This window comes from Hyaloscypha bicolor (assembly GCF_002865645.1).
Source record: "Hyaloscypha bicolor E unplaced genomic scaffold K444scaffold_17, whole genome shotgun sequence".
In the NCBI taxonomy this organism is placed as follows: Eukaryota; Fungi; Ascomycota; class Leotiomycetes; order Helotiales; family Hyaloscyphaceae; genus Hyaloscypha; species Hyaloscypha bicolor.
The window spans coordinates 625,427-641,710 of NW_020194519.1; the positions used below are offsets into that span (position 1 = coordinate 625,427).

Here is a 16,284-nt window from a genome sequence, read left to right on the forward strand (position 1 = left end):
GCCATAAGCTGACCTTTGGATGATCTCGTTCCCAAAGGATCCAAGCGCCGCGTCATTCCCCAAAGTTCCATGCTCTCCTTGACCTGGGGGTAGATGAGGTTATTGGAAAAAGTACAAAGCCGTCCTCACTCACCTCAAGTCATTATGTCGGACTACGAGTTGGCAATCCACCGAGAGACCACCCACAGATTTCTCCGACTCTTTCGTCACCCCTCGGAAGCACCAGAATTTTTTAGAGCCGTTTCCGCCGGCACAAGAGATTACTACGCCGCCCGCGACGCTGTGGACCTGGAGCGTGCCCAGATTATTCGCCTGCTGTCATACTCGCGCAGACTAGCCCTTACAATGGCTGGAAGCACGCTCATCTTCAGCCTGCTCTTCTTAGCGGCCATGGTACGCGTCTTTTGATCTGATATCCCCATTTTGAACCCATATCCGCTGTCAAGCGGCAATAGACCTCAAAGTCTGCTATTCAACATGCAAAGTGCACCGCTCTTGCACTTTTGGCTCAACCCTTTCCTTTTCGAGTCAATCTTTCGTCGCTGGGACGTGGCTATTGAAGGAAAGACTGACATCGAGACTCGCAGATTACCCGCACCCGGGCCGACCCGTAGACGCCCGAAGACTTCAACTGGGCCGCACTCTCAGCACTTACGCCGTCACAGGAACAGTGGCAGGGCCTTAACGATAACCTTTACCGAGCACCTTGAGGAGACGCACGCGGCTCTGCGTGAGCTCGGGCCGCAGGACGTGATCGAGGGCCATGAACTCGTGTTCCTCGCTTTCCTCGCCGGCATACGGAAAGCCGTAAGGATCAAGTGATCAAGCGATTTTCGAATCCGGTTTTCAATATCTGATTTGTGGCACGTGTGCACCCTACCAAAAATCGCCCGTAACCAAAATACCGCATTTTGCATATATAACTACTATTATACTCGTATATATAACTTATATAGAGGTAGTCAAAATAAAGCTATTCGTAGTTACTAAATATACTAATATTTGTATTTATCTTTACTATAATATCTCTAGTACCTCCTTTACCCCTGCCCCTACTTCCGCCCCCCTTTCTTAACTATTATTAACCCCTCTTTAACTTATATAGTTTATATAGTAGATTCCATAAATTGCGAGGCATACCTTTCTTACTATTATTATCCTTACTATTATTTCCTATAATACTCGAAATATCTCTATCTCTATTATTCTCTTTATTCTTATTCTTACTCTCTTTATTCTTATTCTCACTTTCTTTCTCTCTCTCTTTCTCTCTCTTTATTAGTCTCTTTGCTTTATTACTTTATTTCGAGAATATTTATAGCTTTAAAGGTTAAGATTTTATAGAGGCTAACTTAGGAAAAACTAGATCTTTTAATACTATATTAAGGTAATATAAGATATATACTTTACTACTATTATTATATCTGTAATTATAATAGGCTTAGTCAAATTTGCCCTAAACTTATATATACTCCTGCTATAGGCCTTTGGGGTTCTTTTTCGTATAATTAATACAAGATATAAGTACTAAATAGCCTCGAATTTAATTATATACTGCCTCTAGATTTACTATAATTTTTAGATTATTTAAGTTAGCTAGCTTCTTTCTAGAATAAAACTTTATATCTCAAACCTCTAGTATTTTATAGATATTCTTTATAACTTATATTATCTTATTAGGAATATTAAAAAGCTCGAGATAGAACTATTTATTAGTAGTAATAGGAGGAGGTTATAAGGTATTTGAGAAAAAGGGAAAGTTTAGTAAATTTAATAAATTATTATTCTAATATTTAATTAGTACTATATTCTAGTCTTTTATATAGGGAAAGTATAACTTACTACTTCTCTATAATTCCTTAAGGCTTAAAGCCTTTATACTCGAGCTATATTATATTACTTATCTTTACTAGACGGGTATAGGTTATTAATATTATTAATATTATATATATTATATCTTTTCTTTTTTTTAAGGACTTCTTTAGTAATATAATAAAGAATTATATTTACCTTATAGTAGGAAAGAAGACTTAAATAATACTTAAAGGAAGAAGAAAAGAAATAAAGAAGAGGTTGAGTATAGTATTATAGTTAAGAGAAAAAGGCTTAATTAGAAGAAAAAGAAGGCCTTTTTATAATATCTTCTTTCCGAGAAGTAATTGCGAATTCGGAGTTATTTTTATATTATAAAGGCCTAAAAAACATAAAAGAATAGATTTATAAATAACCCAGAAGATCGGATTAACTTTTCTAAGCTCTTTATCTTATAAAGTAATAATAAATTTGCAAATAGAGGCAAAGATAAGATTAATAAGCTAACTAGAAAATAGAATTAACTTTATAAGTAATAGTATTTGCTATACTAGTACTACTTTTATAATAGGGAATTATAGGATATAATTCCAGAACTAAATAGCAGGTTAGGTAAGCTATATCTATAGCTTTACTACTGGCATAATACTAGGATATAGATAAAGAGTTCCTGGTTAGGCCTAAAAAGTATAGGATTAGGTTAGGAAGCCTAGATAACTTTGGAATTATATAAATAGTAAGTTACTCTTTCTAAATTTTATACTAGTTTCTCGGATCTAGGAAATTACATAATTATATAATACTAAAAATAAGCTTTCTTTATATATAAAAATAGAAATATTTGTATTATTTAATAATCTAGATAATATAATATAAAAATAAGACTATATTTAAAACCCTAAAATATAGAGCTATTTCTATATAAAATTATAATTATAATTACTCTAGTAGTTATAATACTATATTTTATATAAATATAAAAGTAAGGTTTTTATACTAGTATAAACTAATATTTAAAGAATTATATATCTCCTTCCCTTTTTTACTTTTTATTTCAAATTACTACTATTATAACTTGTAAATTATACTATATTATAGGAGCTAATAAAATTAATCCTTAATTATAGGAACGGTATTAAGCTTAAATTAAAGAGCTTTATTATATTTAAAAGAAAACTTTTTAGGATATTAAATATATTTTATAATTAGAAAGGTTTAATACTAGTAAGACTAGCTATATTACTTAACTATAATAATAGAATATTAAACTTCCTCCGGATTAATAGTAAATAAAGCTTAAGGGATATCTCCGTAATAAGAAGCTAGTTAAGATAGTATATTATTTCTAGTATTAGAACTATTTACCTAAATATATACTTCGGATCTTTAATTATAAACTTAATTATCCTAGGCTTAATATATATACCCTGAAAATAATTTGCTACTATTATAAGCTTTAGCTAAGACGAAATTAATTTAATGCCAAATATATTAATATTCTTAAGAAAGCTAAAGAATTTATTCTCAAGAAACTAAAAAGTAATTAATTAATCCGGTATAGCTATAAAAGAATATATTATTAGGTCTAAAAGAATACTAGTAAATTTATATCTTATAAGGAAATATAATAGATATTTAGGATATTAGACAAGATAAGAATAAAGATATAAGATAAGTATAAGGACTAGAAATATAAGAGATTTACTATAAAAGAGCCAGGTTAATATTAGTCTATAGATAGATATAATAAGTTATCTTATTACGGCTTTCAAATCTATAGTATTATTAATATATATTCTTAAATAATAATTAGTATTTTTATTAGTATATTAAATTATATATAGATTACTATCCTAAAGTTCTACTTTCTTTATATTAGGGAATAGGGCTACTTTCCAAAAAAGTTATAAGCTAATAAAGGCTAAGAGATACTACTTATAATAATTATATAAGTCGAGCTCTAGTAATTAGTAAAGGGTTATAATTTACTATAGAAAAAGGCCTTTACTTACGGGCCCTTAATAAAGAATTAGTATATTAAGATATAGTAAAATACCTTAGCTAGTAGGCTTATAGAGATCTAGAAACGGTTCTTTAAATCTTTTTATAATATAAGTATTTTTAATAAAGAGTCTTACTATAACCTAATTACTATTTAATTTATTTATATAGATATTCTCTACTAATAGATTAATAACTTCGTCTTTCTTTATAATATTAGTTTAATTCGCTCTTAGTAGGCAAGGGCTAATTACCTCTGGCCTAGAGTTCCAGAAAAGCTATATAATTATTACTAGGAAGTTCGTTATTATAGTACTTTCCTAATAAGAGTAGCTAAGTAATTATTTTCTGAGCTTAAAAAAGAAGTTACGGGATATAATTATATAGTATATTAAACTTCTGAAATTAAAAAGCTTTATATAACTTTTCTTAAAAATACTAGTATTATATATATTATAAATAAGCTTAAAGCGGGGCTAAATTAAGACTATATTCGGGCATATTAGTTCCTTTATTATACCCTTAAACTTTATAAGAAAAGAATTAGAAAGCTTTTATTTAATATTAAGCTTCCTTATAAGAAAAATAAGTAGTTAGAAATAGTTTAAAAAATAGAATAGAAACTAGAAAATGCAATTATAGTAAATCGAGAACTAGGAAATATTAAAGAAAATAATCTTAATAATAAGGTTTCTATAAATAATAAGGAGTAATATAAAAATAATTTAAAAAATTTAGAAAATAAGGGAATCTTGAATAACTTGTTTAATAACTAATATTTAGGCTATAAAAGTTTATTTATACTAAGTTTCTTAAAGGTAATATTATAGCTATATATAAAGATATAATTCCTTTAAATTAATATAAGGAATTATATAGTTATATAACTTTATAGAATTAGCTAGCTATAAAAATACCCTAAAGCCAGAAACTTATAAAAAGTCTTAAGGGCTTTAGGGCATCCGGACTATTACTAGTACCTAGTACTTTTTAGGAAAAAAGTATAATATATTTCATAATAGGTAACCTATTATAAACTACTTAATCTTTAAGTTAAGCGGGAAATCTAAGGGCCGGGCTCGTAATTCAAGTTTTATTAAGATTATTAAAGTCTTTATTAGCTAGTATTATAGATTTAATATAAATATTACGGGAATCCTATAGGTTCTATTCTAATTTATCTAGAAAACATATATAATACGTCTTCTTATTTATTCTAATATTTATATGCAATTCCTGAAAGCTAAACTATTACCTAAAAAAAAAAAAAAAAGGCTAGACTAATATCTTTAAAAACCAAGGCCTTAATAAGTCTATTTAGAAAAGCTTACTAATTCTTCTAAAAATAACTCAAGCTTTAATAGGCCAGAAAATTTTGAGTTTATTATATATTATAACTCATATAACTAGAAATAGGAACTTAAGTTTATTATATGAAATTACCCAGATATAGAGATTTCTATTATAAACTCCTCGTTTAAATTAATTAATTAAATCTATTTTTAATACTAAGTCTTTATTAGGGCAACTTCTCGCTTCTAGAGGCTTTAGATAAAGTAGCTAATAAGTTTCTTAGTTATTAGCTAAGATTTATTAACTAGAAAATCTATAAGTAGTAAATAAGATTATAAAGTAAAACTTCCCTAACTATAATACTAAGACGTTTTACTATAATATAAAGTAATTAGATATAAAAGCTCTATTAAATATAATATATCTCGAACTACAAGTTTATAAGATAGATATAGGAAATCTTAGTACTTAACTAGTACTATAGTCTAGCCTAAAGGCACCTGCTATTCTTTATATCTAATTTAATAGAAATAAGAAATACTTATACTTTAATTCGAGGAATAATTAGAACTTTTATATGAACTTAGGGCAGTGGTTTATTTTATAGAAAGAGAATAGACTAGAAATACTCACACTATATTAATCTTTAGAAAAAGTTATAGTAAATACTATAACTTCTAGAATATTCTCAAGAAAGCTTTCCCGAACTAAAGTAGGCTAGTTTATAATCCCGAAAAATCTATAGAAGTCTTATATACCCGAGAGTACAAGTGCTTAAGGTAAATACTATTTGAGTTCTAACCTATAATAAAAGAAAAATAAAGTATATAAAATAAAATATATAAAATAAAAATAAAATAAAATACCCGGGTATTTAATAAATAAAAAGCCTAACTATAGGAGCCTAATTATAAATTATAAGAACTAGTACTAACTAGGCATATATATAGTAATATTAAAGGAGAAGTAAGGCAAGGTAAGGCGAGGGGAACTAGAAAATAAGTTAGTATATATTCCGTAAAAGTAAATAGGGAGATATCTAAATAGCCTAAAGATAAAAAATATATATTAAAGAAGTTAAGATTAGAGGAAGAAAGGCTATTTCCTATAAGAATAAGTTAGTATATATTCTAAGATAAAGAATAGAGGTACTTAATAGTAGCCCGAAGGCTTTTATAAGTATTAAAGGAAAAAAGAAGATATTAGAGAAAAGAAGGAGAAATCTAAATAGAAGTTAGTCTCTTTTTAGAAGTTTAAAAAAAAGTATTCCTAAAGGGCCCAAAGATATAAGAGATATTAGAAAGGGAAAAAGAGATCTAAAATTTAGCTTTCTAAGGAGCAAATAGATTAAAGACTTATAATATAAGAGTTCTAGATAAAAGTAACCCGGAAGTAGTAGTTAGGTACTAGCTCTTAGTATTATTAGTAAAGGGGTTAAAGGAGAAGAAAGAGAAGAAAGAGGAAAAGGTTATAGGTAATTAGATACTAGCTCTTGGTATTAATAGAAATATTAATAGAGGTATTAGTAAAGAGTAGTTAGATACTAGCTCTTAGTATTAATAGTAAAGTCGAAAAAATATATATAAAAAATAGAGGTTTTGGAATAAAGATAAAATAGAATTATATTTTTATAAAAAAAAAAAAAAAGTACTAGTACGGGGTAATTACGTTATTAAATTCCATATTTACTTTTACTATTTATTAAGGATATATATCTTTTAGGGAAAAGTATTACTTAGTATTTCTAGAAAATAATAATTTAATAATAATATTATTAAAAAAACCAAATCTAATATATTTAAGTATATTAAAAATTAAATTATAATATTACTAGATATAAAGCTATTTTAGTTTATAGACTAGGCTATATATAAAGATTCGAGGATATTAAAGCTTACTTGAATTACTTATAGAATAGCTATATAAATAGCTAATAATATAATAAGGTAATATTATGCCTTACCTAATTAGGTTAATAATAAAGCCCTTTACTATAGTAGATATATAATATCTATTTTTTGAGGTATTATATAGCTAGAAAAGAAAGGCATATAATTATATAATCCCTAGGTTCTTGAAATTAACTAGAAATTAGTTAATTAGAAATAAGTAAATATTGCTTTTTATATTTCTAATTTAACTAGCTACTAGAATAATAAGATTCTTAATATAACTAATTTAATAATACTAGGAAATTCAGATAGTTTCTTACTATTTATATACTTTTCCCTTACTTTTAGTAAACTATAGAGAGCTTTTACTAATATTAGGCCTAGTTATTTTGAGAGATCCAGAGCCTTTACCCTAAGCTTCCTAGATTACTAGTACTACTAACCCCGAGCTTTTATTCTGGATCTCTTATATAGCTACCTAAAAGGCTTCCTATATAATAGATATTAAGCTTTTATTCTTATCCTACTAAATAACTAGCTCGCTAAGCCTTCCCTTAATTACCTTGCCTTAAGAATCTCCTAAAAAGAAAGAAAGTATTTTTATATTTAGCTTCTTAAGATTCTTTATATAGATTTTAGTAAGACTTTATTTTTTAATTTCAAATTTCTTTCTTGTAGCTTTTAAAAGCCGTATTCTTTTATTAAGCCTATTTATATAAGTATTACTTTCTTTAATTACTATATTCCTTTTCTTTTAAAAGCTCTATTTTCGTACCTCAAATTACTTCTTTTTCTTCTTAAGATCTACTAGCCCCTTTTTTAATATATACTAATATCTATTAATATAATCTTTTATTATAGACTTTCTTAGCTACTTATATTATTTATTAAATATCTCGTTAAAGGACTTCTCGGGATTACTAGCTAGAGTAGGCTTAGTAACTAAAGTGGGCTTACTAGCTAGAATAGGCTTACTAGCTAAAGTGGGTTTATTAGCTAAAGTTTTAGTAATTAGAGTATATAGAGACTTAGATCTCTTATAGTTCTCTTAATAGATAATATTAAGTTATTTACTAGTACTTTAATACTAATATTGCTTTTTTTTAGATATATAATTATTTCTAATTATATTACTATTAAAGTTATTAGTATTAAGGGTTTTTAATAAGTTATTAGTATTAGGGGTTATTATTAAATTAACTATTAGCCCTTTATATAATTAATAATCCTATAGAGGCCACTTTTTTTTAATGAGAATAAGGAAGTAGAGTTTGGGCTCTTAATAATTTATACTAGAATATATTTTCTTTATATATTTAAAAAACTATTTAAAAGTATAATTTTCTCTAAATAGAACCGGGAAGTCCGGAACTTTAGAGCAGGTAACCCTACTAGTAAGGTAGCCTATAATTAGGCTTTAATTCTTAAGGTCAAGTTTATAGTATTTAGCCCTTCTAATATCTTTCTAGATATTAGATTCTTAGAGGTAATTAAGTATCTAGTTACTAAGCCTTATAAATATCTTATAAGGGTTAAGAAAAAATAAGAGTTTTAAAAGGGCAATCTGTTTAAACGGCTTTCTAGGATAGCTAATATAGTAATAAATAGTTATTAATAAGCCTATTAGTAAAGGCTTATTAGTAGGATTATAGCTATATTTACTAGTTAGCCCTTTTTTTATTATATTTTTTCTTATTATCTTTCTTTGCTTTTAACTCTTACTAACTATAAGCCTTAGTTAAAGTTCTTCCCTAAAGCCTTAATTTCTTTTTCTTTTTCCTAGTAAAGGCAAGATTATTTTCCTATATATTATAAAAAATATCCCTAGTAATAGTTCTTTAGAGACTTTTTCTTTCTTTTCTTATTTACTTTTCCTTCCCCTTTTTCTTTCTCTCTTTCTTATTCTTTTGGAACTTGGCCTAATAGGTATACTAATTTCTAGTACCTATTTCTTTAGTACTATTATTATTATTATTTCTTTTATTATTCTTGGAAGAGCAAGAGGCAAGAGGCTTTAGCTTTAGCTTATAGGCCTTCTATAAATACTTTTTCTCTGAGGTAAATTCGGTCGGGCTTAAGGAAGGAAAAATAGTACTATAGTAGCTATAAAAAGGGCTAATATTCTTCTGCTTTTAGTACTTTTTATAATAGGCTATAGTATTATAATATATAAAGTCTTAGATAAAGGTAATTTTAAAGAAATTAGATTAAGAATAGAAGTAAAAGGAAATAAAGATAATAATTTAGGAAACAAGAATATAATAGGAAAACCCCTCTATATTAAAGAATTAGTAAGACTATTTATCTCTATTTTGGATATAGATCTATATTAAGTTATCTTATAATATATTTTTATTTATTATTACCGGTTTTAGATATACCTTTTACTAACTAGTAACTTTATATATATCCTTATTTATTATTACCGGTTTCGGATATATTTCCTACTAGCTAGCTATTTCAAGTATATCCTTATTTGGTATTACCGGTTTTAGATATGCCTCTTATAAATTAGTAACTTTATATATCTTGACTTATTTTTATTAGTTTTAAATATATTTCCTACTAACTAGCTATTCTAAATATATTCTTTATAATAAATTCTCTAATCTAATATAATTCCGTTCTTTTATATATATCTTATATATATAAAACTAGTTATATATTAGTAAGAGTAAAAAGAAGAGGTAAAGAGATATATAGGTAGTAGTATAGGGCTAGTATAATTTTATAAGAATAATTCAGAAGTATTATAGTTAATTATATTATAAATTATTTATACTTAGAAATATAATTTAATTATATATATGAGTCTTATAATAGATAGTAATAAAGGAACTTAAGTTAGGTATAGTTGCGCATGCAAAATACGGTATTTTGGTTGCGGGCGATTTTTGGTGGGGTGCGCACGTGCCACAAATCAGATATTGAAAACCGGATTCGAAAATCGCTTAATTACTTGATCCTTACGGCTTTCCGTACCGGCATCATCGCGGGTCTGGGCCTCGCCTACAAGGGAGCTACGGGCTCCTTTAAGAACGCTACGGCAACAATTATTTTTTTTGGAAAATTACAAAATCAAAATTGCGATATTTTAAAAATGTAATATTACTAATAATCTAAGTAAATCCTATGGTAGAATATAATCAAAATAATCGATCTATATGGTGTTTTATCGCATTCCATGGTAGGAATGCAATAAGGTGGGAAAATCAATAAAATGCACGTGACATGCCCCCTAGTAACTACTAGCCCACTCATACTCCTTTCATACTTCTATTCCTTTATTATTATCTTTAATTTCTTGATCTATTATTATTAATCTCTTTATAATAGCTCGTTTAAAGATTAATTACAATTGCTATTAAGCCCATATACTTTATTTAATTAGGTAATAACTATTACATAATGAGATTACAAAGAGATTAAAGCAGGACTTTAATATTAATATTTCCCCTAGAACTTTACGTAGTAGGCTTTCCGAATAGAAAGCGCCTTCCCAGCATTCGATATTTGATCCTTCTCCTCAGATAAAGGCTCTTATTGCCTGGTTCTTTTGTAATATCCATATGACTAATACTAATATACTTGCTAACCTCCGGAGCTTAGGATATAATATTCCTAATCTATAACTATTATAATAAGCTCGCCGAGCTATAGGCCTTTAACGTCGAATGCTTAATTCGCAAGTTAAGCTAGAAAAGAAGTAATTATGCTATATTCTCAAGTAATATATAGTTAATAAAGGCCTACAAGGCAATACTAGAAGTTATGGCTGCCGGCTTTTATATACTTATCTTAATTCCCTAGGTAATAATAAGAAGTTTTCTAGGAATAAAATAGCTTCTATAATACAGGAACTTGATCCTGAAAGTATATAATATTAATGGGAAGAAATAAAGGCAGCTAGAAGGGAATATAATATTTATGGGCCGAACTTTATTTAGTCTATTAATGGCTATTATAAGGTAAGTATAGTATGGACTTAACTTCAAAAATCATTATTTTAATAACTACTAATACGTTTACTTAGCTATAATTTTGTGGCATTGAGATATATGCCGGTATTAATACCTACTTATAGTTTATACCTTGGATTTATATTGGAATCTCAAATAGTTATGCTATAAGTAGTATTACTTCCTAATTCGGTATGAATATACCCCCTCGGAAATGGCTAATATTTACTTAGTTATAATTCCGGCTATGTAATTCTGTAGTATTATAGAGAACTAGTTATTTGAATTGCGCTTAATTTAGGTAATAAAATCCCTGAATCTCCATACTATATTCTTCTTTAGCCTAATTAATATTATACTAATATATACTTACTTATACTACCTTCTAGGTTACTATCCTAGTTTAATACCTTGACTTAGTAGATGAAATAGAGATTATTCTACTTTATATTCAATTGGATAAAGGATACAAAATACCTATAATTACTAATACCTATTATATTCTTTATAAAGCAATGTGCCAAATAAGGGGTATTAATCCATATTAGTTCTCAGATCTTTATTAGTTTGGGACTAGTATAGCTAATTAACGAATTGAGGCATAGTAGGGGCAAGTTATAAAGGTAATTTATTTAGTCTAATCCCATAAAGACTAATTTAATTAGCTAATATTATATAGGGCATACTAAATAAATAGAAGATATTTTTTAAGTAACTATACTCTTAAAGGCTTTACTCTCGCAAACTTTTCCCCGATTATATAGCTATACTTTTCGTCTATTTGCCTATTATACGAGAGCAAACTAAAGAGTTCGTCCGGGTTTGGAATATCTATTTAATTAGGAAATAGCCTAATTGTCTATATATCGTTCCTGGCTAACCCTTCTAGAACTATATATTTTTAGAGTAAAAGGGAGTTAGGAACTACGGTATTCCTATTAATATTAATAAACTAAACAAGCTATATAAAGGGTATACTAGCTATAATAAAGATATATATTTACCGGAAGTTACACTTGAGTAATATAAGTAAGAACTTAAGGATACCGGCTTTATACTCCCAATTACAGAGTCTATATTTGACTCGAATAGAGAGATAAATTACCTGAGTGCCTATATATATTTAAGGGAATCGATTACCGACTACCTAATTAATATGAAGAATACTTGTCCAAAGCTAGGGCTTTTATTAATACCCAAGGGTATATATAATTGGAATCCATTACTAGAGGTAGCTATGGGATTAGAGGAGGCAAGGCTAAAGTATTATAATAATTAAGATGGCATTTAGTTCGTTAATAAAGGGAGAGATACTAGCTATAGAGATAAAGATCTTATCTATATTAGCTCTAATAATGAAGCGGAGATTAAAGATAATACGGGAGGTACTAGATTTACTATAGATAGTATTACTTTTAATAGGGCAAATAATAATTAGGTCATAAATGGCCAAGAATATAGGCAGTTTATAGAGGATGGATATATGTCTGAGCCTGAAGTAGAGGAGGAGGATAATCTAGAAATTCCTTCTGTAAATATTAGACGGTTTGCCCGGTATTAGAGAAGTTAAATAAGGACATATTAATATATATTTCAAAGAAAGAATTAGCTAAAAACATTAATATTTACTAAAGTAATTAAATATAGAAGTTAATAGTAATCTGCTTAATAAGTCAAATTCATATAGTTACAGGTAATTTATTTCTAATTTAATATTAAAAGGTTATATGATTTGCCTCCTCAGAAAATCGACCCCTACTCCTTTAATTTCTATACCCCCTATAATTATTCTATTAACTTATTATTTTAGTAGTAAGGACTTTATAGTATAGATCAAATTCTCTATTAATACTAGCTTTATTAAATTAATAGTTCTTGTAAACTTTTAAAATAATTATAAGATATATTTAGTAAAAATAACAAGAGTTATATCTTAATATATAGAATTTAATTTTTCCCTCTTAATTCCTATAGCCCCTTACTTAATATTCTATTGCCCCTAATATAGGAAACCATATTTTAAGTAATAATAATACTAGGGATAAATAAAATAAATCTAATTTTAATTTATACTAAAGGGCATCTCTTATAGTTCTTGTATTTATTCCTTTTTATATATTAGTAATACGCTACTATTAATAATCTTTGAAATAGGTCCCTAGTATATAAATTCTTTAGGGAAAAAGTTATAGGGATATAGGCTAAAGGATTAAAATAATATTAATATATTATAGTTCTATCCTACTAATTATCTTTATACTACTATTTACTAAACTACTAGATTTATTAGCTATACTTTCCTTCTAATATTCGATTATAAATCAAATTCTTATTCTTTTATCCCCAAACGTTTATAATAGATAATATTAATCTATAGAACTCTTATTTTATACGAGAGGCACTATATCTCCCCTCTATAGTAAAGTGTCTACTATACGGTGCGATTAACCCTACTACTCTTCCTCCGGCTCCTATTACTCTTATACTAATTATTATATTAGATAGTATACTATTTTCTAGTTAAACCCAACTTTAAAATACTACTGCCTAATTATTAAGAGATTAAGGAATTAATATCTTAGCTAATTCCTATCCTTTTTACTACTTCCCGGATATAGATCTCTTAGAGGAGGTCCTTGAGGCAAAAGCACGTAAGAGGAGGTAGCAGGCTAAGCTCGAACGTTTAGAGCAATTACGTGATAATTTCTATTAGGAAGCTCAGGGCGAAAGTATATATCTATCTGTTTAATTTCTAATATTAATATATTATTTACTAATTTTATTAGGTTTGGCCCAGAAAAGGGATAAAGCCTTTGGATCTCTTACTCTTGGCCAGGGGGCACGTATAAAGGCCTTTAGTAAGGGTAAATTAATAATTCCTCCCACTCCTATTATCGAAAAATAATATAAGGTCCTTGTTTCTATTATACTATATATATATGAAATAGAAGAGATCGAGAGTAGCTTTACTAGGAGAAGTATACCTGCTTTAACTATAAAGAAGTTCCTTAGTTTGGAAGAGTACCGGGAGGCTCAAATTATTTAAATTGAGCTATAAAGTATAGAATAGTTTAATACATACGTAAAGCTTACTTATAGAAATACTACTTTACTAATATAGTTTTTTACTATAGTCAAAAACTAGTATATAAGGAATTCGCTATATATTTAGCTAAGGCTTTTTTATTATTAATTCCGTTACTTGAAGACTGGGAGCTTAATTAATGGATTACGATCTTAGAATGCGTAAATGGAGTCTCTTTTGCAAGTAAAGTAAGCTAGTATTTATTGGTATCCTAATAAAATTAGTACTAATATAATTAGGTTTAGCTAAAGGACAAAAACAAGAGAATCAATTATGTAACTAATCTTATATATAAAGCTGAAAAAGATATTAATGGCTTATTATCTCATTTTAGCTAATTAAATAAGAGTATGCCAAAGCATATTTATCTTGTATTTAATTAAGATATTAATAAAATTCAAGAAAGAGATAACGAGATTCAGGATAAGCGTGAAAGGAGGGATAGGGAGATGCCTTTACTAAATTATATTCCTTTTTTAGGGGGATCTCCTGATATTACCCCTAATGCAATATCTATATCTACGGCTATATCTACGGTATCTTCTTTACCTGCTTTGACTCCTAATTAACAAATCGAAGCTATATGGGAGAAGGTTTCTCCTGCAGAGAATGGGAATAGGTCAGGTGACGACCTTAATTCGGACGACCTTGATTCGGACGATATGCCTATGCTAGAAGCTAGAATTACGGTTTCTCCTGCTCCTGATCCTACTCCTGATCCTGCTTCTATACCTAGTAAGTTAATAGATTTAAATATACTAGTAGATCTGACGTTTTTACTAGCGTTCGCTCCCGCTCCCGCTCCACCCACCCAACGTCCTCTGAAGTCTATATTAAAGAGGAAGCGGGAGGTGATTATATCAAGCGATGACGATGATAATTCAGATCTTGACGATAGAGAGAAGGAATTACTAGGGGATGGTGATTATAGGCCGGGGAATAGGCCATCAAAACGTAGGGGAAATCGGGGGCAGTTCAAATCAGCGAGGACAGAGTAATATCATTAGGGCATTTGACTATAATACATGGGATTTGTTTATTTGGCCATAATTAGGTGTGTTTTCCATATAAATGCGGCCCAAAAAAAAATCGCGATTCATCAATTTTGATTTTCCAAAAAAAATAATTGTTGCCGTAGCGTCGTTAAATCAACCCGTAGGAGCCTCCGCTGCGGTGAAGGGCTGGCTCGGCATCGGTGCCAATGTTTGGGACAACTCCGGCCTCGAAAACATCGCCCTTGATGTCTTCAGCAAGCGCTCCCAGGAGCCGGAGCAGACGGTGCATGAGTTGGTCATGCGTGAAGGTATACGTTGACCAACCTTCACGATCAATCGATGGAACAAGCAAGATGCTGACTCTTGGCGTTACGACCAGCCTTGCGTCGAAGCTTGACTCTGAGCCTGAGCTCCTGGGCTACGTGCCCCGCGGCCATCACCTAGCCGGGCGCGACGACGAGCACTTGCACGCAGAGGCGCCCGTCTTCCGATTCCTTCACCTGCGGCACGGCCTTATGGACGTCGCGACCCGGTGCCACGTTAACGGAACACAGTTCACCCTCTCCTACGCCGGCAAGACCACCAGTGGCAATACAAAGCGCCAGAGCTTCCAGCACGAGCGCCTGTCGAACGAGGTGTTCATGGCGCGCTTCGACGAGTCGGCCGCGATGGCGGACCCATCAAATCCCACGTTCGACGCCTCGGGCGGGTATCAACAGTTGGAGGACACCATCAGCTGCTTCATCAGCCAGAACGGAAACACGTGGCCCGCCAGTAGCGTTGTCGATATGCAGATGTACGACACCTCGTCCCAGAGCACGTTCGGCTGGGCCACAATGGGTATTGTCGATCAGGACACGGGTAGCACCGAGGGTGGCGTCGAGGCTATCACGCCAGCCGGTATGCCACTACCTATACCGACGTGCTGAACGACTACCGGTACTAATGGCTTAAGAGATATGCTGGTTGCTAGGTTAGGTAGAGAATGGCCGTGGACAAATGAGGGTACGATAGTTCATAGATTTTCTGTCAAGACAAACGGTTGTTTCCGAGTTTGGTGTTGGGCTACACTCTTTTAATCACTTGTTCAATGGTCAAAAAAATTGGTTGGCAAGAACATACCTCGTAAAACAGTTATTTGAGATTCTTCATCATCAACTTTTATAAAGATCGTCATTGGATTAAAGAAGCCGTTATTCTCTATTCCTACATCCATAATGAAAAAGGTTTTAGAATAGTAGAGAGCG

The 16,284-nt window shown here is 29.9% G+C and overlaps 2 protein-coding genes across 2 annotated transcripts; both read left to right on the forward strand.

The window, feature by feature from the left end:
- Positions 1-73: 73 nt before the first annotated feature.
- On the forward strand, positions 74-700 carry K444DRAFT_608413 (uncharacterized protein). Its single transcript, XM_024879381.1, has 2 exons — positions 74-393; positions 588-700. The coding sequence occupies exons 1-2, from the start codon at positions 145-147 to the stop codon at positions 612-614; spliced, it is 276 nt and encodes a 91-aa protein (XP_024741641.1). The 5' UTR covers positions 74-144; the 3' UTR covers positions 615-700.
- A 14,556-nt stretch (positions 701-15,256) lies between these two features.
- K444DRAFT_608414 (uncharacterized protein) lies at positions 15,257-16,229 on the forward strand. The gene has a single exon (XM_024879382.1). It carries the CDS (start codon positions 15,391-15,393, stop codon positions 15,964-15,966), a length of 576 nt encoding a protein of 191 aa, XP_024741642.1. The 5' UTR covers positions 15,257-15,390; the 3' UTR covers positions 15,967-16,229.
- The last annotated feature ends 55 nt before the right edge of the window (positions 16,230-16,284 follow it).